Genomic DNA, 26,084 nt, shown 5'->3' with positions numbered 1-26,084 from the left:
CGCCGAGAAGGATGCGGGTGCAGGGTCGGCGGTCGGCCGCCGGTGCTATCGTGTATGGTGGGCTGGCTGGATGTTCACATGTGTGGCAGGCGGTCCCACTGGGCCGGGGAGCCAGGCTTTGGGGACCACGAAATAGGCGATGTATGGAAGATTGGACGTCAGGTCGATCCCCTCGAGCGGGCTCGCGCGAAGGCTGTAGTGTATGGGGCACAAAGTTGTCAGATTGGATACTACAATACTTGTCCAGCGCTGTCGTTTGCGTACGGGGTGCCAACGGCGATGGAACATTAACCTTAAAGATTGTACGAGACCATCTCCAGTGATACAAACAAGATAATTGTTGCGGACGGAATATCTAGATACACATAAACCAAGAAAATGACAGGGTATGGGGGGCATCAATCCTGACGCCCACTGACACGCTCGAAGTAGCTGCTGTTACAGTACTACTACTGCTACTTCGAGGAATAGATTTGTTTACTGGGCCTTAGGCGACGAAGGCTTGAGGCCCGCGTGGTACTGCGCGGCGATCTCCCAGAAGCCTTTGCCTTGGGCGGCGGCGATCTCGAGCTCAAGAGCGCTCGGCTGGCGGGCGCCGTCGGTACCGGCGAAAGTGCCTGCACCCCACGAGGAGCCTGTTCATATAAAGATAATCAGCACCGGTCTACGAAACTAGCCCTCACGCCATGACACGGGTTTCGCGGGCAGCCCCAAAGGACGCGCCAGTGGCAGAACATCAAAGAATCAAACGACTCACCGCCGTGGATCTCTGTGAGATCGCTCAGCTGCGGGAACGTGTTCTTGTACCCGAGCGGGACGTAGATCATGCCGTGGTGCACGAACGTCGAGAGCGTGTTCGAGATCGTGACCTCCTGCCCGCCGCCCTGCGTGCCTGTCGAGGTGAACACGCCGCACATCTTGCCCGCGAGCAGCGACTTGGACCACAGCGGGCCGGTCGCGTCCCAGAATGCCTGTGTGGCACGAGGGGATCAGTCAGTGCCTGTTGCGCGTGAATTGCGGATAGATGGTGGGGGATGGGGCGGATAAAGGTCGGGCGGACCGTGCCCCTGAAAGAAGAGGAAGAAGAGTGATACGGGCCGGGAGGGTGTGGTGTGATGTGGACAAAGGAGAAGAGCTCAAAGGGGGAGAAGAGAGGACACTGACCTTCCACTGGACGGGGAAGTTGCCGTACCGGGTGGGCACACCGAACAAGAAAGCGTCAAAGTTGACCATGTCATCGGGGAGGAGAATGGGGTAGTCGGGGCGGGGAGGGGCCCGGACGAGCTTGAGGATGTCCTCGGAGAGTGTCTCCTGGATCCTGGGGAGTGGATCACGCGGTGTCAGTGACAGCTGGCCCATACAATAAAGTGAAAAGCACGCACTGGTAGATGGTCGCGGTGCCGCCGCCGGCAGACACGCCGTTCTTGACGCCCTCGGCGACTAATCAGAACAGACTAGTCAATTTGATTGCCTAGTGCATCAGGGAGTGGAGCGAAACGCACGCTTGGCGATGTGCCCGTAGAGGGAGTAGATGACGATAGCCACTCGGGGTGCAGACATTTCTTCTAGCTTGGGCTCGTCGTCGGTTTGCGGAGGCGGCGGTTGGTCGTCCTGCGAAGAGGGATCGGTAACAGAAAGAGGAGGGAGAGTGGGAGGGGCAGAGGATGAGGATGTAGGAGGGTATGAGGATGCGGCCGCCTGCGCTTTTGTACCGTTCCCAGTCGGCGGAGGCGTGTGTTTGGGCTCAGCGAAGTTGGCCTTCTGCCGCTTGCCAGGGAAACACATTCCGAGATTCCGATGGTAGAGGGAGTAATCAGATACAGTCAGGCAAGCAGTAGAGATCCTGGGATCCGGACAGATGGGAGCGCAGTCAACTTGTTGCCTCCGGCGAAGGGTGGTGGAGGGAGTGGGCGCCGCGTTCCGATGTTGTCCGTTGCACAAAAAAGGCACAGGGCTCCCTTGTCAACCTCTGCGAATTGCGTGGTGAGGTCCAGCTATCAGACAGGCGTGTGCAGCGGCCAGCGAGCGATCCCTTTTCAATGCAGCCCGCGCGCCGTGGGGACGAGGGCGCCGTGCAAAGGGCCTGCAGCGTGAGTCTACGCTGCCAGTGCGTTCTCGCGCAAGCAGCTGATGTGAGAAGTGCTCAGCGTCCCAAGTTCCTTAGTTGAATGGAAGGAGGTTATACAAGCATACAGTGCAGGGACGGCTCTGCTCCAATAGGCCCGCATAATCCTGGCGCCTCCTGGGCCTTGTCGTCCCGGTCGCGATGGGAGAAGCACGGCCAGCGAAGAACGGACGATCTGAGTGGTCATCTGGAGCCATGAGACGGAAAAGTGTGCCAAAAGGGGGCAGTCTGACTGGCCGGGCCCCGAGCGCGCGAGTGCGCGAGTAGAAGTTTTCCTCATAGAGAACCGAGCGAAGAAAGAGATGGAAGGTGATGGAGAGATGGTGGTAACGATTAGACTGGGCGAGTCGACGTTCTCGGGCCGCTCTTGGAACGAACCCAAGTTCTGATCACTTCAAACAGCAGCAAGTTCAGACAGTGATCATCTAGTTTCTCCGGGCGGCGCGGAGAGCGCCTTCTAGTAAGACCCGCAGCGCGCACAAAGAGCACAGTCGACTCGACGAATCCGACGCGTTTGTTCCGTCGCTCGCGAACAGATGCTTTCCGTAAAAGCCTAGCTCAAAAGCTGAGAATCTGAAGCTAATCTAGGACGAACGTTCATCCACTCGTGGCTGTCGCATTGTCCGCAGTGAGCGTACATGACGGGTCCCGAGTGCTGTGGCCCGCACAAAACGGCCGGCGCAGGGTTAGATTATGGCACGGGACCCGTTTCGTGGGATAGCTGACTGCAGGTGAGAGAGGGTGAGAGAGAACAGACGGATCGAGATGGACTGACCAAGCAGCGCGCAGACACCTCCACTGGCTCTTATCTGATCAAGGTGAAGGAAAGGGTAGTAAATTCCCAGCAGCCTTCAGACCTCCGAGTCGGGCTGGGCGGCAGGGTTGAACGGTGTGTTCAAGACGTGGTGTTCTGCTTTGTCAGACACCCCAAGGTTGACCACAATCGTGCACATGTTTGATAGCTTTGCATCAAGGCCTACCGCAGCGACGAAATGCGACGACTGAGTAGCATGACGAAGTGTTAGATGTCTAGTAATGTCAGGGCGCGGTAGATGTATGGTAGAAAGACTGATGAAAAAGGGGCGTGAACGTCGGTTAAAAATGTCAGGCATGTGCATTGAAAGATGAATGGTGAACACGACCTGGGCCTGAGAGGACTCACGGTCAGGAACTTCAATGGACGCCAGTCAACATGCAGGCTTGCCAGTAAGAATTGGAGAGACTCAGTTCGCCACATTAATTCTTACAAAGCAAGCTTCAAGGTAAAAGACATATTCAAAGGACCCGGAGACCTGAAAATGAGAAGACGTCGATGAGGAGATTTTGCTGTCAAGTGGTGAAGATGTTCACCATGCGCGAGGATTTCCTTTTGTGGAAAGATATTCCCCGGATTTCTAACGGCGCTCATGTCAGACCCCGGTGCATCTCGGACAAGATCTCGGAATCTCGGACCTTGTCCCTGTTGCCCTGTGTTCAACTTTCGACCTCTGAGATCTCCTCGTCCTCGCAGTCCATTCTCACTCATGTCGCTCGGCGCGCGGAAAGGTCGCTGAAGCTGAAGATAGACCTCCCGCGGCGTCCTCGAGAACCCGTTCACGCTCTCGGAACGTTGGCAACGAGTGGTTCACGAGCTGGGATTGGCTGATTGGAGGGTCTCCGATCTGCATAATGGTTCTGGAGATCTCCATGACGTCGGACATGGTTCTGGCTGCCGCTCTCTGCCGCTCCAGACTGTCTTGTCCTGTCTGTCCTTCCACAGCCTACCGATCGATTTCTTGGTCAGATTATCACGGATTGGTCAGCGATGCTCATCTAACGTGCACCAAACTATCCTCATTCGGCAGACGGCGGGTGGTTCCAGGCGCCGGCGTCTTAGTAGTGTGTACACTTTCTTGCGCTTTCGAGCAACAGGCGCTAACCGAACGCATCTCAACTCCTGTATCACAACATGCGAACCACCCCAGGAAAAATCATGCCTAAAAGGACCAGGGTCGCCATCTCCGAATGCCAATCGTCGCCGTCTTCCATCGGACATCATCCAAAATGAGCACCACTCCTGACAAGGTACAAAAGCGCTCCGCTTTCAGGAAAGCCCTCTCCATCTTCTCCTCGTCCTCTTCCAACAAGTCAACCAAGTCCAAACGCTCCTCAACCTCCTCTGCTAAAGTAAAGATGGCCCCTCGCGTCGCTATCGTTATCTACACCATGTACGGCCACATCGCCAAGCGTACGTTCTAGTCCATATCCCGTGGAATGCAGTCGCTGACCTTGGCTTATCGCAGTGGCCGAGGGCGCTAAGAAGGGTATTGAGGCTGCTGGCGGCTCTGCCACTATCTACCAGTACGTCGATAGCCGCTTCCACGACGCGATCTTGAGCTGACGCATGCGCTGCATTGCAGGATCCCCGAGACCCTCCCCGCTGAGATCCTCGCCAAGATGCACGCTCCCGAGAAGCCCCAGTACCCTATCATTGACGTCGCCAACCTCCCCAACTTCGATGCCTTCCTCTTTGGTATTCCCACCCGTTACGGCAACTTCCCCGGCCAGTGGAAGGTACGCACATTCACTATGATCAATCGCGTCATTCCGATACTAAATGCGCCACCCATTTTCCTTCCTCAGACCTTCTGGGACTCCACCGGCCAGCTCTGGATGCAGGGTGCCCTCGCGGGCAAGTTCGCCGGCATCTTCGTCTCGACGAGCACGCCCGGCGGCGGCCAGGAGTCGACAATCATCAACTCGCTCTCGACGCTCGTGCACCACGGCATCACGTACGTGCCGCTGGGCTACAAGAACGCGTTCGCCCAGCTGAGCAACATCGACGAGGTCCGCGGCGGCTCGCCCTGGGGCGCAGGCACCTTTGCGGGCGGCAACGGCGCGCGCCAGCCGAGCGCGCTCGAGCTTGAGGTTGCCGAGATTCAGGGCAAGACGTTCTATGAGTATGTTAACAAGTTCCAGTTCTAGGCGCTGCGCTGGGGAGCTGGTGCTGTAAACGGTGTCTTGGATAGAAGCTTGCGGTTGGCGTAGATAGTGTAAGACTTTCGATTACAGAATAATCAAAATATAAAATCTCTATCCCTTTGCCTTGGTCCTTTCCGCGGAAATCGGCCGTTCTGTGTCGGGCGCAATGAGATGACTCTCCTGTGTGATCTCCACGATTCTTGGCTTCCGCTGAGCTTATCAAACAGCTATCCAAAGTGTACGACACGCATACGCATAGTCTGGGAAAACATATCTCGGCGGACGCTCGCACCACGATGTGGGCCCCGAGGTTAAATATGCTATCAGCCTCCGGCAACCAACTCGCTCGGTTCCAACCCGGTCCCGCTTCTTTGCTTGGGGACTTCGTCTTCCCTCAATCGCCCATCGGTTTGGGCTGTTGGCCACTGGCACGAGCTATCCTTCACACACAGTTCCAACCGCAGCCTACGGTAATATTGGCCTTAAGGAACTTGAAAAGAAAATATCAGACTTACACGGCATACTGTACTTCTCTGAGTCCGCCATCTTGCAATGCGCCAGAGAGCAAATCCTTACAATCTTGAATCTGGCATATGGGAACGTAATCAGCAATCTGTGAAAGTAAATTCGTGTTTTTTTTTTTCTTCTTCACAAGTGATACGCTCGAATCAGGTACTTTAGCCCCTATCCGTGTCAGAGGTTTTGTGCCCGATGCGCTCGCGGGTCTCCGAGACGCGACCGGCATGATGTTGCTCGTCCACCATCTCGTCCCCAAGACATTGATAGCAGCGCGTAGAAAGTCATGCAACGGCCTCCCTTTACTCCCACACCCTGCCTCCAAACCGCCACGTATGTTGAGAGCACCTCAAGCCCAGCATGGATCCCGATGATCAGCTGTTCGGCAGACTTCCCCGTGGAACTCGTGAGCTCCTTTGTCCATTTCGTCTTTATGTACCTGATTATGGCCTCTGTTTTGTGGTTTTCAGTTTGAAACAGCGATTTCACAGCTCGTGCATCACCCCGAGTACAACTCGACTCTCATTCTCCGCTCCGAGACCGTGTCTGAGAGCACGCCTGGCGATGCGTCTTTTCCTTCGTTTGAGTTCGTTCTACCTTTGGACGGGCTGCGAGCGGTGCGGAATGTGCATAGAAGGCTGCTGCCGCGGAGACCTGGGAGAGACAAGGGGCTCGAACAGCATTGTACGCTGTATGCATTCGACAATGACCAGAGGGAGGAAGGGATCGAAGGTGTACCATGTGCGCTGGTGCTTTCGCCGATCGTCAAGCCTGGAGAGGAACTTCCCTACTACCATCCGACCGTATCACACCTCGCATTCCGTTTCGTCCCTAACTCATCGCAATCCCCCTCAGAGCATCCACATGACGCATCCAGTGAATCAATGACACCACCTCCCGAGCCACCTATATCGCCCGAAGCGACTCTACGCATCGACGTCCTCCCCTTACCAGGAACGCCTAGGGACCCAAACTCGCGGCTCTACCGCACGTGCCTCGCGCTTCTCGAGACGCTGCATAGGTACGGCTGGGGTGCGCTCACATCGTACAAAAAGCGCGTGCGGCACGACGTACTTGTTCCGCGCGAGACGTACCAGGACGCGTATCTCGCGCTGAGAACACGACACGCGCATCTCGTGGGTGAGTGGAGGGAGGCGACGGATCCGCTGAAACACGTCTTTGAGGTACGTTTACTCAGTCGATTACCCATTTTCTGGCTCCCTTTCGCAAGAAGGTTCGTGAATGGATCTGCCTCAAAGGTTCTAATCTCGCGTGCGTAGGACATTGGCATCGCGACGTTCCTCATGCTCCTCTGGAAGGGCACGTTTCAAGATCATTCTTCGTCGCCTTCTGGTGCCAAGCCTGCCTCTCCGCCGCCGCCGCCGCCTGATGCTGTGGCGCCGTGGAGAAGCTGGCCTCGGCCTCCGGGAGGTTTCGTGGACCTCGGGTAAGTGTAGACCCCTCAAGCTGCTTCCAGGATAAACTCAACCCGAACATGATTTACTATAGCTGCGGCAATGGCCTCCTCACGCACATCCTCACGTCGGAATCTTACACCGGGGTCGGGGTCGACCTCCGCGCGCGCACGTCATGGGAACATTACCCGCCATCCACACGCGCCCAGCTCCGCGTGCGCGCGCTCGATCCCACAGCTTACCTCCGTCGTTCCTCGGACTCGGACTTGGACCCGTCTGATCGCAACAATGCAGAGGAGACGCGGAGGCTGCTTCCCGAAGGCGCATTCCTGATAGGCAACCACGCCGACGAGCTCACGCCGTGGCTGCCCGTGCTCGCCACGCTCTCCGGCGCGTCGGGGTACGCCTCGATCCCGTGCTGCGCGTGGACGTTCGACGTGCGCTTCTCGCGCGGTGCTTCTGCGAATCGCTTCGCTCCCGAGGTGGACGAGCGCGAGGTGGACGAGGAGTGCGCGCATCCTGATGCGGTTGTTCTTCCACCCGGAGAGCAGGATAGGGCGATGGACTTCGTGGAGAAGCTGAACTTGGGCGGAGATGGGAGCACGAGCAGCTCGTACTCTGCGTATCGCGTCTGGTTGGCGCGGCTGAGCGTGTGGCTCGGCTGGGCAGTTGAATGTGAGATATTAAGGATACCAAGTACGAGGAACTGGGCGTTGATAGGTGCATTTTCATCGTCATTCTCTTGATGTTGGTGCTGACAAAGATTATCTGTTTAGGGAGACGAAGGATACGAAGAGAGGACAGGGACGAAAGTGTGTACCGCGCACGAGCGCTCGCCATTATCGAGGGTGTAGTGCAGAGAGGTACATTCAAGACGCGAAAGCCAGAAGGAAAGGCTGGTGACCACTGATAGGTTCATGTCTAACCTCAGAATCAAGGTTGCATAATTTGCGGTGCTTATCAAAACGCTTGATTAGATGCGACTTTGCTGACATCCAGATAATTTACATAGGTCATCTGGCATATTTATATACGGAAGCAAGCGTGCAGCTACATATAGTCCAAACCATCAACGAGGTCAAATTCCTGTCTGGCTCTTCTTCGGCGGTGTGGCTGTGAATTTCCATCCTAAACAGCCGCAGCGAACCACGGAGGAGTGGGTAGACAGATCATCATCCTCATCATCGGCTTCGTCGACGGTGTCGTGATCGCCGCTATTGTCGCAATCTTGTTGCTCATGCTCAGTTTGAGATTTGTTACCGCTTCCTTCTGGCGGGGTGTGGCTCTTTGCTTTTGTGCTTCTTTTCCCAAACTTGCGGCGAGGTTTCTCAGGAACTCCTGACAAAAACTACAGTATCACGTTGAACCAGTGGTCAGATGGTAAGTAACTTCAGAACGCACCTGTTTCATCTTCGCAGGGCTTATGAGCGCGAACTTCCGACTGCCCTTATCCCTACTGTTCAGGACCTGTAGCTCTGTGTCTTCCGCCTTTTGCGAAGACCTTGGTCGACGAAAAGCGAATAAACTTCGATCCCAGGAATCTTTACCAGCTGAGCCTAATTGATGTTTGGCGGTCTGTGGCGCACTGCGAAATTCATCCGCGTCGTCGTTTGAGAGGAGAAGACGGTGATTCGCACCCTTGACGGTTCAGGTTCGACGGATGGATTTTGAACTGGAAGAAAATATAAGCGCAGATGTCCACAGCCACAGGTGAGTGCTTACGTCGAGTATATCATCGTCCAACGGTTCATCACGAGGGCGCTTGGAGGGACTTGACACTAGAAAAATATTCCAATACAATTTGCCAATTTAGTTAAAATACCATGGCCGAGTAGTTTAAATAATCTTTGCATACCTGTCCGAAAATTATCCGATCCAGGCACCGAGTTTTATTTAAAATAAAGTTTGTGAAAGTATCCTTATGATTCTGTGATGGGTGACAGCAAATATTTAAAATACAATCTGGTATAGCAGCCGAGTCATGAGCCGGACTGGGCTGTCAAAGGTGGCTCAGAATCTGAGCCGATTGCGGATTTTTGACAGCCCAGAAAGGCTATTAGCCAATAAGAATATGAGAAAAGGAAAATCAAACAATTTTCATTGGGCAGCAAACCATTAATCAAACGCCTGTCAAACACCTGTCAAACGCCCGGCAAACGCCATTCAAACGCCATTCAAACGCCCGGCAAACGTCATTCAAACGCCCGGCAAACGCCATTCAAACGCCCGGCAAACATCATTCAAACCTATTCAAACGCCAATCAAACGCCCGTCAAACGCCAGTTAAATGCCAATCAATATAATATATTTGTTCAATAGACTGGCATTTAACTGGCATTTAACTGTTGTTTGAATGGTGTTTGACGGGCGTTTGAATGACGTTTGCCGGGCGTTTGAATGGCGTTTGAATGGCGTTTGCCGGGCGTTTGACAGGTGTTTGACAGGCGTTTGATTAATGGTTTGCTGCCCAATGAAAATTGTTTGATTTTCCTTTTCTCATATTCTTATTGGCTAATAGCCTTTCTGGGCTGTCAAAAATCCGCAATCGGCTCAGATTCTGAGCCACCTTTGACAGCCCAGTCCGGCTCATGACTCGGCTGCTATACCAGATTGTATTTTAAATATCTGCTGTCACCCGACACAGAATCATAAGGATACTTTCATAAACTTTATTTTAAATAAAACTCGGTGCCTGGATCGGATAATTTTCGGACAGGTATGCAAAGATTATTTAAACTACTCGGCCATGGTATTTTAACTAAATTGGCAAATTGTATTGGAATATTTTTCTAGTGTGAGTATATACGTGACTGAAAGAGATCACGATGAGAGTACGGACAGCTTCAACCGCGATCGAGCCGGTATCCCATCTTGAAATTGGTCTTTTGTAGAAATTCGAGGTCGCACGGGCTCGCGACGACGCACAGCGCGTTTGTCCTGGGCAAGGGGAGGGTGCCCGAAGGGCAATCGCGTGAAGAATTCGACTATCTACGACAGGAATATATACTACGAAAACTCGGATATAATAAGATAAAATATGGCACGTCATGATGCGAGCCATAACGAACACAGAATTCCAACATCTTTCGAGGTTACTTTGGCCATCTCCGAAGTGCATTCGACGAATGATGTCAGGAATGGTGTCAATGATCTTCAATCGGTTGTGAAATGAGTGAAAGGAGAGCCACCAATGACATTTGATGAGTCATATCCGTCCTTACCTTACGACCCAAAAGCAACTCTCCAGAAACACTGTCCCAGATTCTGATATCTCCCGCCTTGGTACCGCTTAAGACACGGGATCCATCTGGAGAAAATATGGCGGTGGCAATATTAGTGTAGGGATCATGGTGGATACGCTGAAGAGGTTCGCCAGTACTTTTATCCCATATAACAAGAGTGTTACCGGAATCAACGCTCACGAGCAATTTATCATCGCGAGAGAGTTGAGAGAAACTTGTTTGATCCTGGTCAAATGTGTATTTCTGTCCACTTGAAATATCCCACTCGATGATTCCATGTCCATTCCCAGTCCCAAGTCCCGGTCCCAAAGAGCTAGTAATCAGCGATGTTCCATCTGTCAAAATTGGTCAAGGATGTACTGGCAGCAAGCAAATGCTTTCCGTTGGGAGACAAAGAAATGAGAGTTCTAATGGTCATGCAGGAAGACTCCGGGAGCAAGGATCTAGATATCTGGCGGCCATCCTTTGCATTTCATATGCATACAGTATCTCGTTGGATGAAGAAACAATATGTTCGCCACCGAGGGAGTATGCGACCGAGAATATGCGTTCAAAAACTGTGTCGAGATGATGAGAAGGCCTCCAAGCAGAAGGCTCAGTGTTGCGGGACGAACGAGTGTGTGTTAGGGCGAGGGGATTGGATCGACTGCTCGGATAATTCGCGAATGATGGCTCGGGCGAGTGACCACCCTGCCCGCGCTGGGTGTAGAGCTCTGAAGGTTCCTGTTCTGATCGCAGCTTAGTTGCCTATCCAATCGGGAAATCGAAACGACAAACTTACCAGTACTGGCACCTCTATGCATGGTTCGGACTTGAATATACAAGACCTTCCTAGTGATTTCTGAGAGTATACGCAGCGCAATATAGTCACTAGTTAGTCGAGGATAAGAAGGGATGAGACGAAGAGGGAAGGGGCCAACGAGGGTGCCGAAGTATGCTGTATAAAAGACGCGGGCAGCCTTGGGGCTCTCATCTGTCTCGGGAGTCTATTTTTGATGATGGACGTCTGCCTGCTTTGCAATATCACATATGTGGCGGTGACGCCAACCGCAAGACGAGTAAACTAGCACCAAAGTGAGGCTGGTGCTTAAATGAGAGCTCAGATCTAGAGTGCGAGCAGTGGATGTGCCCGGGGAATACGTATGTGATGGGTGCATATTCCTGGACGTGGAGATGCTTGTACGTAGGTGGAGGTGCGTAGGTGGGCGTACAGTACACATGGTCGATATGCAAAAGCGCCGAGAAGTGATCAGAAGAATAAGATCATAGTATAATCGTGAACTCATGCCATACGTTATGTCACCGAAATGGTGCAGGTCCCTGCTGCCCATTGATCAGCACCATCGGTCCGAACACCGGCGGGTCGTCTTTTTCCTCCCAGAGCTGCCTGCACTCCTCGAGCAACTCACGTAGCTCCTCGATACCGACTTTGTCGGAGCCCTGTGCGGGCGCACCGCCGCCCTCTTCCTCATACTCCTCATAATCCTCATACTCCCACTCCTCGTCCGATGCGAGATCCTCGCTCGTCTCCCTCCCCGGATGCGTCTGCTGAGGGTCCTGCGGCAGCGTCCCCAGCGGAGCGCCCGTACAGTCCTCGAGCTTCACACCCATCCTCGAACACTTATCCCACCACTTTTCCCATCTCTCATATCCCCCTCTTTCGCCAGGCCCGTCCGCGCGCTCGAGGTCCTCGAGCACGCTCGTGCTGAGCACGCGTATGAGCTGGAGCTTCGGGAAGTTTGCCTTGGTCAGCGCCGAGAAGTTGCGGTCGTTGGCGCGCTGCGTGAGCATGGACCCCAGCGGGTCGCGCGAGGCGAACGCGGCGGCGACGCCGACGCCGAAGGCGTACATGAGCCCGTGCAGGCCGATGTTGGTGATGTTCGGGTGTGGGCGGCGTGTGAGCGCGGCGGGGAGGGTGGGGTCGTCGTCTTCGTCGTCTTCCTCATCTTCCTCATCGTCTACAGTGGGGTTTGGATTCGAGGAGATCTTCCAGTCGGGGTTGAACCCAAACGTGTGCAGCTGTGGACACAGATCGAGGATCGTGCGCACATCGAGCGAGGGTATGCAGTTGAGGTCGAGGAACAGGAGGTCGGAGCCGTGCGCCTGGAGGAAGACGGTCACGTCAGGGACGTCCTCGGAGTGGAGCTTGAAGTCGAACGAGAAGCTCCTGAGCATGGGCAGAGACCAGCCCGCGGCCTGCTCAAGGAAGGCCTGGCAGTGCCCGGAGAGCGAGAGCTGCTGCAGGCTCGGCAATGTGAGTCCAATATCCTGCGCTGCGCCGAGTGGAACGAGCTCGTTGCCCGGGCTGAGCATGCTACGCGCGGGACTGCTCTCACCACTGCGCCCGCGGCTTTGGCCGTTGTTGGCGCGCGTTAGTGCGAGGATCTCGGAACCATCAAAGTCGAGGTGGACTGAGATGAGCTGGGGCAGGCTCTCGAGCGCCCAGATGACCTTGGGCAGCTGTGCGAGCGGAACGTGCCAGTGCACCGTGCGGAGCTTGTGGCAGAAATTGCCCAGCGTGTCCGCGATGGGACCGAAGGAGTGGGACATGGGCAGGTCGACGACGAAGATCTCGATGTTGGGGCAACGGGCGATGATATCGATCAAGGGCTCCTCGAAGGCGTCCATGCCGCTCGCGGAGCCGCCGCGGCCCGCGCCGGCGCTGAAGCGTGTGACGTGCAGGCGGCGAGTCCACCATCCGAGTTTAGGATCGCGGGCGAGGATGGAGCGGAGGTTGCTTAGCTTGCGGGGGTTGTCGAAGAAGAGGCAGCGAACGAGAAACTCGACGCCGAGACGGTGCCAGCTCTTGCATGTCCGGATTATAGACTAGCCGGATATGTGATGAATGCGCAAAAAGCAGCGAGACTGGGAAGGAGGACGGACCTTCTTGGTGAAGTACGACCGACGTTGTATAATGTTGATAGCGTCTTGGGGCGTACGCAGCTTCCAGCGGCCAGCGACGTGCTTGTACCAAGAGGACTGAGACATCTTTGTTGGGAGGCCCGGGAAGAAAATGACGTCTTCATCTGCGGCGATGTCGAAGATATGTGACCAGAGTTCTGGAGGGATTCTGTTTGCCATGTTACCTTGACCTTAAAGGATGGTAAGGATATATATCTAGGGGAAGATAAGGAGAAGATTAAGGGCAAACAAGGGGGTGTGAGGTAAAAGCAGCCAAGCTCGGTTCAACAGACGGAACGTGCAAGCGGCACGCGGCAGACGCGCATATACGCGACGCGTCCACGTTCGGAAGGACATTCCCACGAGGTCAGGTGCTGATGGCATTGGGCAGCTGACCCCTGTCTCCCATTTCCGCTCCAGGCCTTCCCCAGGTTCCTCGAACAGCTCGTGCGACCCGCCTTTGGGGCTCTTTCTTGCGCCTCCTAACATAGGGGAACATTATACTCAATAGTCATCAGTTTACTGAACGCCTGTAGATAAATTGTGCTTGCAAAGAAACAAGCTAGAGTCGCATAGATTGGAGAGTGCTGCAGCTAGGAGAACCAAGAGAACGGCAAGAGTTGACAATGTCGACAGTACCCCATACTCGAGCCACCCTACCCCACAATGCATCACTGCACCTGAACCTTACGCAGTCAGCTACCGTGGGCCCGCTATATAAGCCTCACCGCACTCATTCCCTCCTCTTCCTACACCACTACCTTCCATCCTCGTCTCGACTCTCTTCACAACACACTCTTCTCGTTGTATATCATTCACCATGGCCGAAGTCCTTCCCGCCAACACCATCGAAATCAACGACGCCATCTTCTGCCAGCACCTCAAGGAAGTCGTACGTCTCTCACCACCTACCTGCTTCCCCGCATATGCTGATCAGTCTGATACAGTGCACCGAGTGCCAGTATGACGGCCGGGAAGAGAACGATGCCTTTTACGGGGTACGTTGCCACTCCTCTGGCTCCACTAACCGCCATCTCACGTCACACCGTCCCCAGTTCGACCCCATCGACCGCGACGGCCTCGAAGCACCCACCGTGACCACGACCAAGGACGGTGTCTACCAGTGCAAGAAGCATGGCTCAGCCGGTAAGCATTCCCCGCTCGTTGCTTGTGGGGTTACCCCGCATGCGTCATCACCTCGCTGACACGACATGTCTGATTGCATCGCAACGCTCTAGAGTGCACCCAGTGCTTCGGGTGGAAGAAGCAGATAACGCGCGCACGCGCAGCCGCTAAGAAAGCGGGTAGGAAGTGATTCTCCCGTATATGAACACTACCCTTTATCCAATGTACTACCAATCCAATGAATGTATCATAAACGCGCGTGCTTTGCAACGTCTGAGTATCATGAGTTTGGAGTCGGAGGCTTTTGAGTCATTTATCAGCGCAAGTGCCGTATGATAACCTGCCCTAAAGTGATCAGCGACGGGATTCTCAATCATGTCCGCAATCAACCGATGCAGCGAAATGCAGTCCGGTAAAATTGAAAGCATAGTGCGCTAGTGCCCCGGCAGTGCTCATCGTGAATACTATCAGCGTACACATAAAGCAATACAACAGACGATCGTCGTCGAACGCAATCATCGACCGTCGGGTCTTGGTTCTAAGAACATAGGTCAGCTCGAACATCCGACTCACTCATCAGAATGATCACTTACGTGACCACTGCACGCTCAGAATAAGGTTATCATAACCCATCCCATGCACCTTCTCCATCGCCTTCTGCGCAACAGCTCGCTCCTCAAAGCTCACAAACGCGAAGCCCTTGCCCGCGCCCGTCTCCCTGTCCCTACCCACATACACGCGCGCGACGCGCCCAAAGCGCCCAAACAGATCGCGCAGGTCGTTCTCCTGCGTGTCCTCGCTGATGTTGGTGACGCGCAGCGTGGGCAGATCGTCTCCCCGCCCCGGGCGACCCATCGCCTCGCCGGCGCCGCGTGCGCCCGCGCGCATCGAGGGCGGGACATATTTTCCGCCAATTGTGGAGCCGCCTGCGCCGGCTCCCGGGGCGGCACCAGCTGTGGGTTCTGCGGGGAAGGCGCCATCTTCGCCTGGTGGGGCATCTGTGATTGCGACAGGCCATCAGTTACGAGATGCGGGAGGTGGATGGGGAGGGAAGACGCACCGGCACTCTCGAGACCCGCAAGAGAGTCCTTGTACGGACACTTGGCGGTGAAATGGTCGCCCTTGCAGAGTCGACAGACGACTTTGCCCGCGCCGGCTTTTTGGAGCTGACCCTTGATACTTTGCTCGGGTGTTGGCTCTGGCTCGTTGGACTACAAGCAAGTAATGCATGTCAGCCCATCATCAATCTCGCATGAAAACGTTGGGGTAGTAGACAAGTGGATATTTGGGGGGAGTCGGATCGACGTTAGAACTACCGATAATAGAGGGGCGAGAGACGCGGAAGGGGCAACGGAGCAGGCAAACGCACCTTGTTACCAGCCGACAGTTTCAGGTAAACGTTTTCTCCAACTGTAGTCGTTGCGGGATCAGGACCATCCTTGTTCCCCCGCTCCTGCCCGAACTTGGCCCACTTCTTGCGTTCGGCGACGGCGTGTTCTACTACGGCCTTTTGGAGGACGCGCTTGGTCTTGCGCGTGATCTGCGTTCGTTATCAGCTATGTGTCCCACCCGAATCCAACAAATAGGATAGGCACAAGAGACCGAGTGGAATGGTGCAAAAGAAAGAAAAGGGAGACGCCTTCCACCCAAAAGGACGATCAGAAGCGCGACAGGACGAACCTTGACTTTCTTCCCGTCATCATTCACACTGTACTCAACGGTGATCCGGACACCGTTCTCATCGATGTAGTTCTCGATCTTGGGTTGCTCGGCTGGCGCATCAAAGGTGTCTCGAGATGAGCCCATGGGAGTCCGCCAGCCGGTTATCTCTGACAAAACGCACCGATCTGGTCGTCGACATCGTCTGCCCAGGACGTCTTTTGTGCTCTACAGGAGGATCAGTCTCGTTTGTTCAGCTCCGAAAGGGTAGGGGAGGTTGACGAACGCTGCTGCCATCGTGATGTGCGTTGAGGAGCGTAACGCTTTTGCGTAGAGGGAGGGATTAGACAAATGAGAAGATTATTGCACCGCCACCGAATGGATGAGCAATCTGGAGTCGTGGGAAACCTGAACCCATGGAACACCGACGTGTGTCCAGTCTTGGTCCAATCCTTCCTCGATACTGCTACTAGGTTTACTCAATCTTCGATCGTCCTTAGCATCCTGCTCTAGCCTCTGGGTCCTTTACGTTCCCAAGAAAGAGACCTTTGACATCACACCTGCGCAAGCTACAGGTTTCTCGATCGTCCGACTCGGACACCTTATGAATCGCGGTGTCAGGGCCCTTCTGTTGCTCCGACGAAAGAATGATGACCGTATGTATCCTTCATAGTGATGAGAGCTGAAATCTGCTCACACCCTCGCCACTCGGTCGAAAGTTGATATGCCGTGCCTCTCAGTCTGTGAAAGCTCACACCGAGAAACGCGGCACCGTAACAGCTCATCAGATCAGTCGGTGGCTTGATGACAGGCTTTGTAGCTCAACTCCGGAATACAGTGCATTTTAATAAGTACTAGCTGTTTTCCGTACTTTCCGCTCGCCCAAAGCCAACAATGTCGTAAGTTTCGTCCTTTGCGATGGGTGTATGTGGCTCTGATACGCAGAAGAGTTATTCTCTTCGGTAGGTTACAGGCACATCTCTCCCATGTTTGGCACCATGTGCCGTGTGTCCCCCTCGATTGCTTACTGTCAACCGACTAGGTTATATGAGGCGGTTTGTGATCGCAGCATTGCCTGCATTCTATTATCTGATGGTTGCATCAAGCTAGTGGTGACAAGGCGTCTCCGGGGCGCAAAGCTCATAAAAGCTGGACTCCAGCTCCTCACACACGTGAGAATCCTCCAGGGTCAACCATGGAGCAGAACGTCGAACTTGTGTAAGTAGTTTCTCTGTCCGACAGCGTTGCCTTACATGACGTTTGTTTCTAGCTTTGGGCCGATGCTCATTGGGGTGTTTATGAACTGCATACTATATGGCGTAAGTTTCTGCCTTGATGTTCTACGCACTGATAATTGAGCGAGTACCCCCAGATAACAGTTGTGCAGGTAGCTACCCCTCACACGAGGCCGGCATTGACACTCAATTTGTGCTAGACCTTTATTTATTTTCAAAACTACAAGAAGTAAGTACCGCTCAACTGGTGTCTTTTGATAACGCCGGGAACCTAACTTGTTATAGCGATGCATCATGGAAGCGCTACTTAGTGAGGGGAGATTGTTAAACTTAGAAACCAACTAATCTACCTGCATCTGTAGGTTCTTTATATTCTAGTTACCGAGACGGTCAATACCGGGTCGGACATGGGCTTGGTATATGAGCCACTTGTCTTGCAATGGGGTAAGCGATCCACGAAACACTATTGACGCCCGTACTGACGGGTCGCACTCCATCCACGCAGGCATGGAGAAAGCTACGGTGTTTGTACCTCTCAGTAAGCTCGAAGACTGTTGACCTTTGCTTACAATCTCATTTACCATGAAAAGTGTTGACTGCCAGTGAGTGTTCCAAGCTTTCAGAGGCTTAACTTTCATATCACCAGTAATTCAGGCCCAATTGTAACTGTAAGTTTTTCAGGTAGTGGTCTGTACACACGCTGACGACCTGTAGGTCATGACATCAACACCAATTAAGCTATTTCTCGCCTGGCGAGTCAAACTTGCTAGCAATTCCACCGTTATCCCATTGATCATCTGCATATTGGCGGTGACATCTCTGAGTAAGCCGTCCTCCCCAGCTCATACATATATGCTAACATCTCTGAGTAAGTCGGAGGCGTTGCAACCACCATCTCGCTGTGCTTCATCAAACAATTCTCTCAGCTACATCGGTTTGAACCAGCCGTGCTCGTCTGGCTGGTGTCATCCGATGTGGCAGATGTGCTCATTACTTCGTCTTTGTCTTTGAATTTGGTATGGTTTTTTCGGCATCATGTTACTATATCTCGATAATCACAATTCTCCGCGCAGTATCACAAAAAGACGGGCACACGTACCACTGATGATCTTCTTGATAGGATTATCCGACGTATGTACAAACTCTCTCCGTGAACACTCTGATTGACATTCAGCAGTCACAATCCAGACTGGGTTGGTGACTACAACTGTCGCGATCGCAGAGCTAGTTGTATACAGCACGACCACAGTACGTGTCTGTAATCATCATCTTCTCTGAATCTCGACTTATCGCATATGCAGACAACCTTGTACGGGTCTTCCACCCATTTGTATCTTGATATCTGACACGGCTTAGGTTCTGCTTATTTGACTTCGTTCTCGCGAAGCTGTACTCAAACTCGCTCTTGTCGACGCTGAATGCGCGGGAACACTGGCGATCTCTAGCAAGGCCTCAAGAACCTATTTCACTCGGCTCTCGCGCGCGCAAAGGGCAAGTAGTAAGCGTCTTATTCGATTATGCAGGTTTAACTGGCTTCTGAGGACGATGCACCAAGAACGCAGGATCCCATTCTCCTCCCTCAGCCGACACAGGAGATATACAGGTACGATTCGCCTTAGTATCGACTCCCGTTTGCAAAGCTCATGCACATCTCTGGGGTAGAACATCTATGACATATCGTTGGAGAATGGTGTAATGAGTGCAGAACCTACCGAGGAAGCCAAGTCTTCGCACGCAGAGTCATGGTACCATGAGACCACACCTGGACAAGTGAGCACTGGCATGCCACATACAAGGGTGGTAGTAAATACCGTTGTGGAGCGCCATGTGGATCGTCTCAACGAAGGATTCTGAGCTGCAGTAAGTAATCACCAAATGCTTATAGATACCTACGATAATCGATTACAAGCCAACGCATAGGAACAGGCGCTGGGGTAGGGCTGAAGAGATTTCCCAATAGTCACATACTCACGAATCCCTACGACGTATGTAAAGATCTATGAACTCCGCATTCGCTTCGCCTTCGTCTAAGAAGTAGTACAGAGGGGAATTTTGATTTGTTTTTGGTTTTCCTGGGATGTCAAAAGAGAGTAACGGGGATTGTATAGCCCATCTATCCATTGAATGAAGCGGTGTCATCAGGTTCACGTCTGTCTTCCAGCCCTTCGCTTTGACAGCGCTCTTCCGACCGTCGTGAGCTCCGAGAATGTAAGCGATGAACGTGGAGGGGAGTGCAATGCTTGGGGACTCTTCAAGCTTGCAGCAAGTCACAACCCCGAGAGCGAATTCGCCACCGATAGAGAATCCGTGGCGGCTGATGTATGAATCGAAGAACTCCTTTGATATCTCCAGTACATCTCCTGATTGTGGGTCGCGCAGAGCGAGACAACGAGCGCGGGGTGATTTCGATCCCTTGTCTACGACGAGTGGCAAGACAAGCGCCCTGACCTGGAGTCCTCGTCTTCCCATGCGAATGTCAAGACTATACTTGAACGGCGCGTCGGTGTTCCATGTGATGTTCGGATCGGTAATGTACTCGGCTGGAGAGTCTGGTATATACACGTTGCGAAAGTGCAACACGGAGGGGTCTTCGACCTCTTCGACAATCGCATCGAAAAGACGGCGGAATGCTCGGACACGCCCTTCGCCATATGCGGCTTGTATACTGACGCCTAGCATTCCCATCAGGGAGTATGCGGCATCTTCACCTCTCGTTGACTTTCGGCAGGCAGCCCAGCTCATCTTCTCATTGATGTTAGCGGTTCGTGGAACAAAGGGATGGGTCAAGACCTCGACAGGGATAGCCGTGGCTACTTGAACTTCGCGAAGCAGCTCTGCCGCTTCCCAGCTACATTGTAAGCGGCCAGGCAAGATTTTTTACGGAGATACTAAGCAACTTACTCGTCCGAGGCCTTGTCATTCTCACAAGTCGTAAGACGCTTCCAATCCTTGTCCATAAACTTGATCCGATCGGGTGCGAGGATTTCCTGCAATGTCCAACCTCTCGTAAACCACTCGTCCCTGGCCATGTCGTCAACTGAGGTAGTCTGCGCGAGATGGACGATACAAAGCGCTGAGTTTTTGTACCAGCGGAACATGGAGCGAATCGCTTCATCGAGTTCGGTACTGCTACTTTTGTCGATGCAGCATGTGTCGGCCCAGGCAAATTCGATGTCTTGTACCGAGGCTGCGTCAAAGAACTTGAGTAACTTGATGTAACCCAGAGTCGTGGCTTGCTGGATCGGTTTAGAAGTTGAACTGAATCTCTCCTGAGAAGTGATGTATTCCGTATATGTTGCCTCTGCCTCTCCCCATCGATGCGAGAGTATCGCGTAGGCGACGGCCTTTCGTGCGCATGACTCCACTGAGAACTTCCTCAACTTCTTTTGGCTCCTCGGAACTTCTCGCAAGAACTTCTGCCGGAAGTGCCTTTGCACGAACTCCCTATTAAGGAGCTTCTTCTCTGGGACGTATATCAGGTGCGCGGGAACCTCGTCGTGTATATATTGAGTGAGCTCTCCTTCGAGCTGACGCAACCTTTCGGCAACTTCGGGACTGGGTGAGCCACGGCCCTGCGCTGAGAATGTACCGTGACCCTAGTTCTGTCAGGTATGGGCCACAAGCTTGCATAAGTACCAATTACTCACTTCAAGTCGGCGCGACTCTTCGGAATTGTTGTTCATGGTCGTGTTTCCCAGGAACTTGGGTAGCTTATTGCCGCGGGAGAGTGAACTCACCAGTAGTTTTCAATGAAGGATTGATCCAAGCACCACGCACATCCTTGAACTCCGGAACAATAACAGCTATTGACTGGAAACGAGGTGTGCGCGATAGCGCCTGATGCGTCCAAGATGCCGGTTTTTGACCTTTATATAGATGTGGGCAAGGATGTGGGAACATGAGCGTTTGAAAGGCCAGGCTTCCAGGAGGCAATGGCGACAAGATCGTTTCGGAATGATGTATCCATGACGTCCCTTGAATTATATCTTGAACGATAGCCCTTTGTACATCTCTGGTTCAAACCAGGGTGCTGCCGTCAAGACAACAGACGCACAAAGGACCACAAACAAATGTGGCTCAGAGAAGACAGTCGGAAGAAGCCAATTCGGACCTGCTAACAAATGCACCTTGATTTGTCTTCGCCCCTATCACTACACTCCAAGCATTTCTCAATAATAGTCACTGCAAGCAATTCTTGATAATAACGGCAGTATTACTTGAAATTTATTTTAAAGATGAAGGTGAATGGGTTTCAATAACTAGTTCCTCATCGTAGACCCAGATTATTTATCAACTTTATCAAAGACAGGGCTGTTCAGCTGTCAATAACGGGTGCATTCCTTTCCTGTATTTGATAAAAATGAAAAATAATGAGGAACTAATTATTGAAACCCATTCACTTTAATCTTTAAAATAATTTTCAAATAGTGATGCCACTATTATTGAGAAATGTTTGCTGTGAGTGGCATTATTATTGGAAAATTATTTCAAATAATAAGGCGAACGTGGGTATCCGGGGTTCATTAATTACTTCCTCATTATTTTTATATTTTCATCAAAGGCAGAGCTGTATAGCTGTCATTGGCAGGCAACATTCCTTCCTCTCTTTGATAAAGGTTTTGAGTGATGGAAATACTTGTTGAAATCCGGATAGACACATTCGACTTATTAATTAGAACATTCTTCAAATAACAAGGTCACTATTATAACAAAATGCTTGCAGTGCTAGGTTTTCGTCACTGCCAGTCTTGTTCGCGAGCTTGTTCATCTGTCTTAGTTTTGATCTCAGTCCCAGTAGGGAATCTGCCTTCTCGGAAACTATCCTCTTTGGTTTTTCACCCAAGGTATTGTAAGTATCTTCGCATTGTCCTTGGAGATGTCACGTCAACGGGGGACTATATGACCCTCACGTCATGCTTGACTCAGCTTCAATTCGCTTCATAGTCCAATTCCCATTACAGAGGCAGCTGTACTATATGGTGTCGAAACCAACCGCTCTTCGAGTCCTGACGCTCTCATCGATGAAGCTTGTCGTCTCAAATCCATTGGCATATAGATGCGTGTTTTCCTTCTTATTGACACTACATGATTTTACCCTTTCCGCACTACCCAAAATTCACTCGCTAATTATAACATCAGAGGTCATGTCATGCTACTCGTAATATGCGACAGCGGTGCAGATCCCTGGTCTCCTCGGCGGAACACAATAAGCTCCCCTTCCGGCTCTATTCCAAAGTATCGAGAGATTGCTGCATTAGAAAGCAGAAGGTTGTTAGCTTGGTGAATGCTCCGCATGCGTAATCCAAGAACAAGACGGTTGATAGCTATTTCCAAGATGGAAAAACAGACTCCGGCCATGATGCCCACAATATCCGGGTCAATCAGATACAATAATAGTGACGCCAGTGTGGTCAAGAATATGCTTTGGGCTGGTATGAGACAGAATGATGACTTTGAAAAAGGTTACGTACTCCAGATAACATATGAATGCTCCTGTTGCCAAATTTTTAAGCAAGCTTGCCCCGCTCCAATCCGTACTCATAACACTCCGGTGGTAATGAACAGCCTTGCCAGCAATGAGCAAGACCACAACAAGGTCCGTGAGCATGACGGGGAGGCTACATGTAACGTCAAAGTCCGCGCATTTCTCTCTTATGGTAGGAATAACCTACAAAGACCATGAGTTGAACAACGGAAGCGGTTCCTTGATGGCGCACAATCCCATATCTGAAGATATCACTAGATAAATATCAATGTTTGAGCCGAAACGTCAATTTGTATCTTAAGTAGATACTGCTCTCACCCTGAGATAGCGCTATATTCAAAATGCCAACTATCGACCAGAACCCGGTACTAATCACAAACAACATTATGACTGGAATCACGACTCGTTTATCTGGATATGATCCGAGCGAGACAGCGTGTTTCATGGATTATCGATAAACTATGAGCAAGGCATTCACTACAGCAATGTACTCACCGAATGAGAAAACCGCGAACAAATGGTAAAGCAGTAAACCTGGAACTTGATTCAGATCATGGAGTGATATCGGAAGAAGCTGAGCAAACTTTCGGCACTCATCCAGGTTAAATGAGCTGTCTTTCGTATGAGGGATAATGTTTTACATCAAAACACTTGCTCACTTGTCGTAAATGAAGATATCGCGAACACGTAGCCTGTTTGTTAGTTGAGCCACGATGACTAAAACTACATGCGAGCGAACGTATGCTTACATCTGAATACGGAACGAAGCTGATGATCAGTATGTTGACTCCGTGAGAGAGGATTTCAGCTCGTACAGTCTGGGCGACTTTGGTAGAATGTATACTGCACATAACCAATGTTAGCTCCAGAGTAGGAAGGTGCCTGCGCATACGCACAAGTAGCCCACAATGGACCTGCAAGCAAAGCAAAGTATCTGTTCTGTAGTGACTGGTTTAATGCAGGTACAGGAACACAAGAGAACGAAGTTACAAAAAAGAAAAGGAATTTTGGTGCTTTCCATTGAGAATTCTAGTCAGAGGGTCTGTTGGTAGCTGAACATGTATCCGTGCTCATAAGAGTTTACCCATATGTCGACCTATAACCGGGAAAAAATCAATATCATTTCCTCAAGGTTGGGTTGCTGACCGCCGCCTCACCTCGTTTGAGAAGGTCAATACTGATTTCAAACAGAGCGAAGGTTAGCAAAGTCGGATATGAGTTGCAATTAGTCCGCACGTTAACGAGATTTACACTCACTATAGTCCCATATATAAAGTGCCACAAACGCAACTGGAGCAAGCGCATCAAAAGAACGAATCTCAGAGCATGAAGGGGCAGAATTGAGATCGCGCATGACATACCAGAAATATATTGAGTGGCCCTGTAAGTGTCCAGAGCATCTAGTATTTCTGAATCCATTTGTGGAAAATAGAATGTTCAGTTTGCAAGAGGGTCGTGGCGCCACCCATATTTAAGAGGATTCGTGTAATGCTATGGGGCACTGAAAAGCAATGCGAGGCTATATCATGATGTTATGAAGGGTCATATAAAAGCAAAGCTAGGGTCCTATGATCAGATCCCAGAGGCTATGGTACACTGCCAATCGAGTTCCATCACTGATCTGGAGAGGCGGATAACAATAGAGTTATTCACGTTATCCCCGCGATTATAAAACAGTTTAACTGGTATCTTATCACTCAGAGGGGAAATGAGGATACCGTTGATACAATCGGACGACACTTATTTGTTGGTGTGCAGTATCATCTTAGTGTCCCTAGTCATGCTGTTTCTCACCATGTTTCTGCCAATGAGTAACAAAACCATCTGAGTGCTACTTATAGTGCTGTCCTCCCGACATCAGCGGTATACGAAGGCAGCGTGGGTTCGAACGGGCCATAATTATCTCTGTTCATAGTTCTCTCATAGGGGGTCCCCGCCATCATTTTGGGCTGACACTATTGGGGTTTTGCGAGTCTGATTTAGATAGCGCTTAAGATCAATACTAATCTAACACAGCCTCATTTCCTACACCGCCATACAAGCCGCAACTGCGATCATGTCAAACATAGCAAGCCTGAGTCAGTAACAGGTGAATTGTATCAGGATCCACTCTCACGTCCGTGTAAACGCCCCTCGTATTCATAGCAGTTCCTGTCTGTACTGCTGCTGCACTTCAGATGTAATGTAGCATAATTGGCGGAATTCTTCGCTTCATTCACTGGCAGGGTGGTCAGCATAGCTTAAACGAAGAGCAATCCAAAAATCAGCTTACCACATTGGTCACCGCCGGGGCCGCAGCGCGCTTGTGTTCTTTGGCCTCCAAATTACCTAATATTGTATCCTGGCAGAGCGTTTCGTGGGAACGTTTGTCCTGGTCGGCAGAGCTGTCTGTGGTTTCCAGCTCAATGTCGAAAATACCCTGCTGAGAGAAGTTCATGAGCATCACATGCCGGCAACAGAACGTGCGCGAATCTCACTTGAGCCGCTCCTTCCTCTAGGACACGAGAAGAACGGAAACCCTGCATCATGTTGCGTGAGTTATGATAAACCAAGCTGGATTAAGAGTGTATCAAGATGCCTACAATCTGCCGTCCTCGCGTATGTGAAGTGAGCGAAATGGGATCATGAGGCTAAGGCAAGGATCGCCGGCGCTCTCGTGCGTTGAGCGGAGAAAGGAGCGAGTTCGTGTACAGCCTTGAAAGAGCGAAGTCAAAAACACAAAACCTGGATGATGTCAGACGTGAGATTCGACGTCAATGGCGGACCTACAGAGTTGTCTAAAGGAACAGGTATGAGACAGATAGAGTGGAGCCAGCAAAAGTAGAACATACGGTACTTCCGATGAATAAGGTCACGTCTGCAATCGCAACTGTTGCGGTTACGAATCCAGTCTGAACCGTGACTTGAAGTCATGTCAGGCGAAGATTGTTCATTCCGCTACTTGGGAACTTACGACGGATAATCCAGTTGAGTATATCATTAGTGACAGGTATTCCTATTTTGTTATGATACTGGGAAACCAATCGTGGTAAGCATCAGAGGAAGAAAAGGCAGTGGGAGAAGATTACAAGGTTCCACGCCAATTCCACGCTAGCGACAGTGTGATAAGAACACCAAATGAACACTGTCTGCAGTAGCAGATGATACCAGCCAGGTAAGCGCAGCTCCTTCAAACGCTGCAACGCTGCGAACTTGTTGATATAAACCAGCGAAATGGTCGTTGCAAGTCCTCCAACTGTTCTCCGTGACAGGTGAGATAGTAAATATGGGAAGAAAGGGACGTGAATAAGACATCCTACCAAGTGATGTCACCGTGAAAAAGCTGATGACCGAACGGATGATATTGGATTTACTCATAATCTTGACCCTCCAAGCAAGAAACAGTTGCACCGGAGTTGAGATGAGTGTCTGGAAGTTCAT

The 26,084-nt window shown here is 51.6% G+C and overlaps 8 protein-coding genes across 8 annotated transcripts; 4 read left to right on the top strand and 4 right to left on the bottom strand.

The window, feature by feature from the left end:
* Nucleotides 1-204: 204 nt before the first annotated feature.
* On the bottom strand, nt 205-2,844 carry CONPUDRAFT_129720 (uncharacterized protein). Its single transcript, XM_007774648.1, has 6 exons — nt 1,633-2,844; nt 1,503-1,569; nt 1,383-1,440; nt 1,165-1,318; nt 758-971; nt 205-635 (listed from the first exon to the last, which is right to left on the bottom strand). Exons 1-6 carry the CDS (start codon nt 1,783-1,785, stop codon nt 478-480), a joined length of 804 nt encoding a protein of 267 aa, XP_007772838.1. The 5' UTR covers nt 1,786-2,844; the 3' UTR covers nt 205-477.
* A 1,324-nt stretch (nt 2,845-4,168) lies between these two features.
* CONPUDRAFT_168357 (uncharacterized protein) lies at nt 4,169-5,217 on the top strand (the record flags this gene model as incomplete). Its single annotated transcript, XM_007774647.1, has 4 exons — nt 4,169-4,352; nt 4,408-4,465; nt 4,525-4,678; nt 4,748-5,217. The coding sequence occupies 4 exons, from the start codon at nt 4,169-4,171 to the stop codon at nt 5,087-5,089; spliced, it is 738 nt and encodes a 245-aa protein (XP_007772837.1). The 3' UTR covers nt 5,090-5,217.
* Nucleotides 5,218-5,924: 707 nt separating this feature from the next.
* CONPUDRAFT_168356 (DUF1613-domain-containing protein) lies at nt 5,925-7,927 on the top strand (the record flags this gene model as incomplete). Its single annotated transcript, XM_007774611.1, has 5 exons — nt 5,925-6,008; nt 6,083-6,786; nt 6,883-7,049; nt 7,112-7,737; nt 7,794-7,927. Exons 1-5 carry the CDS (start codon nt 5,963-5,965, stop codon nt 7,925-7,927), a joined length of 1,677 nt encoding a protein of 558 aa, XP_007772801.1. The 5' UTR covers nt 5,925-5,962.
* Nucleotides 7,928-11,491: 3,564 nt separating this feature from the next.
* On the bottom strand, nt 11,492-13,340 carry CONPUDRAFT_168355 (uncharacterized protein; the record flags this gene model as incomplete). The annotated part of the gene is made up of 2 exons (XM_007774610.1): nt 11,492-13,085; nt 13,143-13,340. The coding sequence occupies 2 exons, from the start codon at nt 13,338-13,340 to the stop codon at nt 11,559-11,561; spliced, it is 1,725 nt and encodes a 574-aa protein (XP_007772800.1). The 3' UTR covers nt 11,492-11,558.
* Nucleotides 13,341-13,916: 576 nt separating this feature from the next.
* CONPUDRAFT_129709 (uncharacterized protein) lies at nt 13,917-14,545 on the top strand. The gene is made up of 4 exons (XM_007774609.1): nt 13,917-14,052; nt 14,108-14,158; nt 14,216-14,306; nt 14,399-14,545. Exons 1-4 carry the CDS (start codon nt 13,981-13,983, stop codon nt 14,473-14,475), a joined length of 291 nt encoding a protein of 96 aa, XP_007772799.1. The 5' UTR covers nt 13,917-13,980; the 3' UTR covers nt 14,476-14,545.
* Nucleotides 14,546-14,619: 74 nt separating this feature from the next.
* On the bottom strand, nt 14,620-16,278 carry CONPUDRAFT_110006 (translation initiation factor eIF3g). The gene is made up of 7 exons (XM_007774608.1): nt 16,231-16,278; nt 16,129-16,172; nt 15,966-16,057; nt 15,655-15,825; nt 15,346-15,496; nt 14,879-15,283; nt 14,620-14,823 (listed from the first exon to the last, which is right to left on the bottom strand). Exons 1-7 carry the CDS (start codon nt 16,239-16,241, stop codon nt 14,801-14,803), a joined length of 897 nt encoding a protein of 298 aa, XP_007772798.1. The 5' UTR covers nt 16,242-16,278; the 3' UTR covers nt 14,620-14,800.
* Nucleotides 16,279-17,139: 861 nt separating this feature from the next.
* Nucleotides 17,140-19,033, top strand: CONPUDRAFT_157673 (uncharacterized protein; the record flags this gene model as incomplete). The annotated part of the gene is made up of 14 exons (XM_007774607.1): nt 17,140-17,162; nt 17,215-17,263; nt 17,542-17,623; nt 17,685-17,717; nt 17,770-17,781; nt 17,834-17,847; nt 17,894-18,002; nt 18,053-18,195; nt 18,253-18,310; nt 18,357-18,427; nt 18,481-18,488; nt 18,536-18,677; nt 18,735-18,782; nt 18,842-19,033. 14 exons carry the CDS (start codon nt 17,140-17,142, stop codon nt 19,031-19,033), a joined length of 984 nt encoding a protein of 327 aa, XP_007772797.1.
* A 732-nt stretch (nt 19,034-19,765) lies between these two features.
* Nucleotides 19,766-20,526, bottom strand: CONPUDRAFT_22039 (HET-domain-containing protein; the record flags this gene model as incomplete). Its single annotated transcript, XM_007774158.1, has 2 exons — nt 19,766-20,019; nt 20,106-20,526. Coding segments are annotated over 2 exons (675 nt in total), but the record flags the coding sequence as incomplete, so codon positions are not given.
* Between the last annotated feature and the right edge of the window lie 5,558 nt (nt 20,527-26,084).

This window comes from Coniophora puteana, assembly GCF_000271625.1.
Source record: "Coniophora puteana RWD-64-598 SS2 unplaced genomic scaffold CONPUscaffold_12, whole genome shotgun sequence".
NCBI classification, from domain to species: domain Eukaryota; kingdom Fungi; phylum Basidiomycota; class Agaricomycetes; order Boletales; family Coniophoraceae; genus Coniophora; species Coniophora puteana.
Note: the sequence above shows the minus strand (reverse complement) of the source record. Positions and strands in the feature narration are given on the sequence as shown.

Excerpts from the sequence above, each read along its gene's own strand:
- CONPUDRAFT_110006 (XM_007774608.1), bottom strand. Across the intron at positions 16,058-16,128 it reads CGATGTCGACGACCAGATCG|CCGAGCAACCCAAGATCGAG; the intron begins GTGCGTTTTGTC and ends TTGATGCGCCAG. Across the intron at positions 15,284-15,345 it reads TGCGGGTCTCGAGAGTGCCG|ATGCCCCACCAGGCGAAGAT; the intron begins GTGCGTCTTCCC and ends TCGCAATCACAG.
- CONPUDRAFT_129709 (XM_007774609.1), top strand. The coding sequence starts at position 13,981 with ATGGCCGAAGTCCTTCCCGCCAACACCATCGAAATCAACGACGCCATC. Across the intron at positions 14,053-14,107 it reads GCCAGCACCTCAAGGAAGTC|TGCACCGAGTGCCAGTATGA; the intron begins GTACGTCTCTCA and ends AGTCTGATACAG. Across the intron at positions 14,307-14,398 it reads CAAGAAGCATGGCTCAGCCG|AGTGCACCCAGTGCTTCGGG; the intron begins GTAAGCATTCCC and ends GCAACGCTCTAG.
- CONPUDRAFT_129720 (XM_007774648.1), bottom strand. The coding sequence starts at position 1,785 with ATGTGTTTCCCTGGCAAGCGGCAGAAGGCCAACTTCGCTGAGCCCAAA. Across the intron at positions 1,570-1,632 it reads CCACTCTCCCTCCTCTTTCT|CTAGAAGAAATGTCTGCACC; the intron begins GTTACCGATCCC and ends GACGAGCCCAAG. Across the intron at positions 972-1,164 it reads ACTTCCCCGTCCAGTGGAAG|GCATTCTGGGACGCGACCGG; the intron begins GTCAGTGTCCTC and ends CGTGCCACACAG.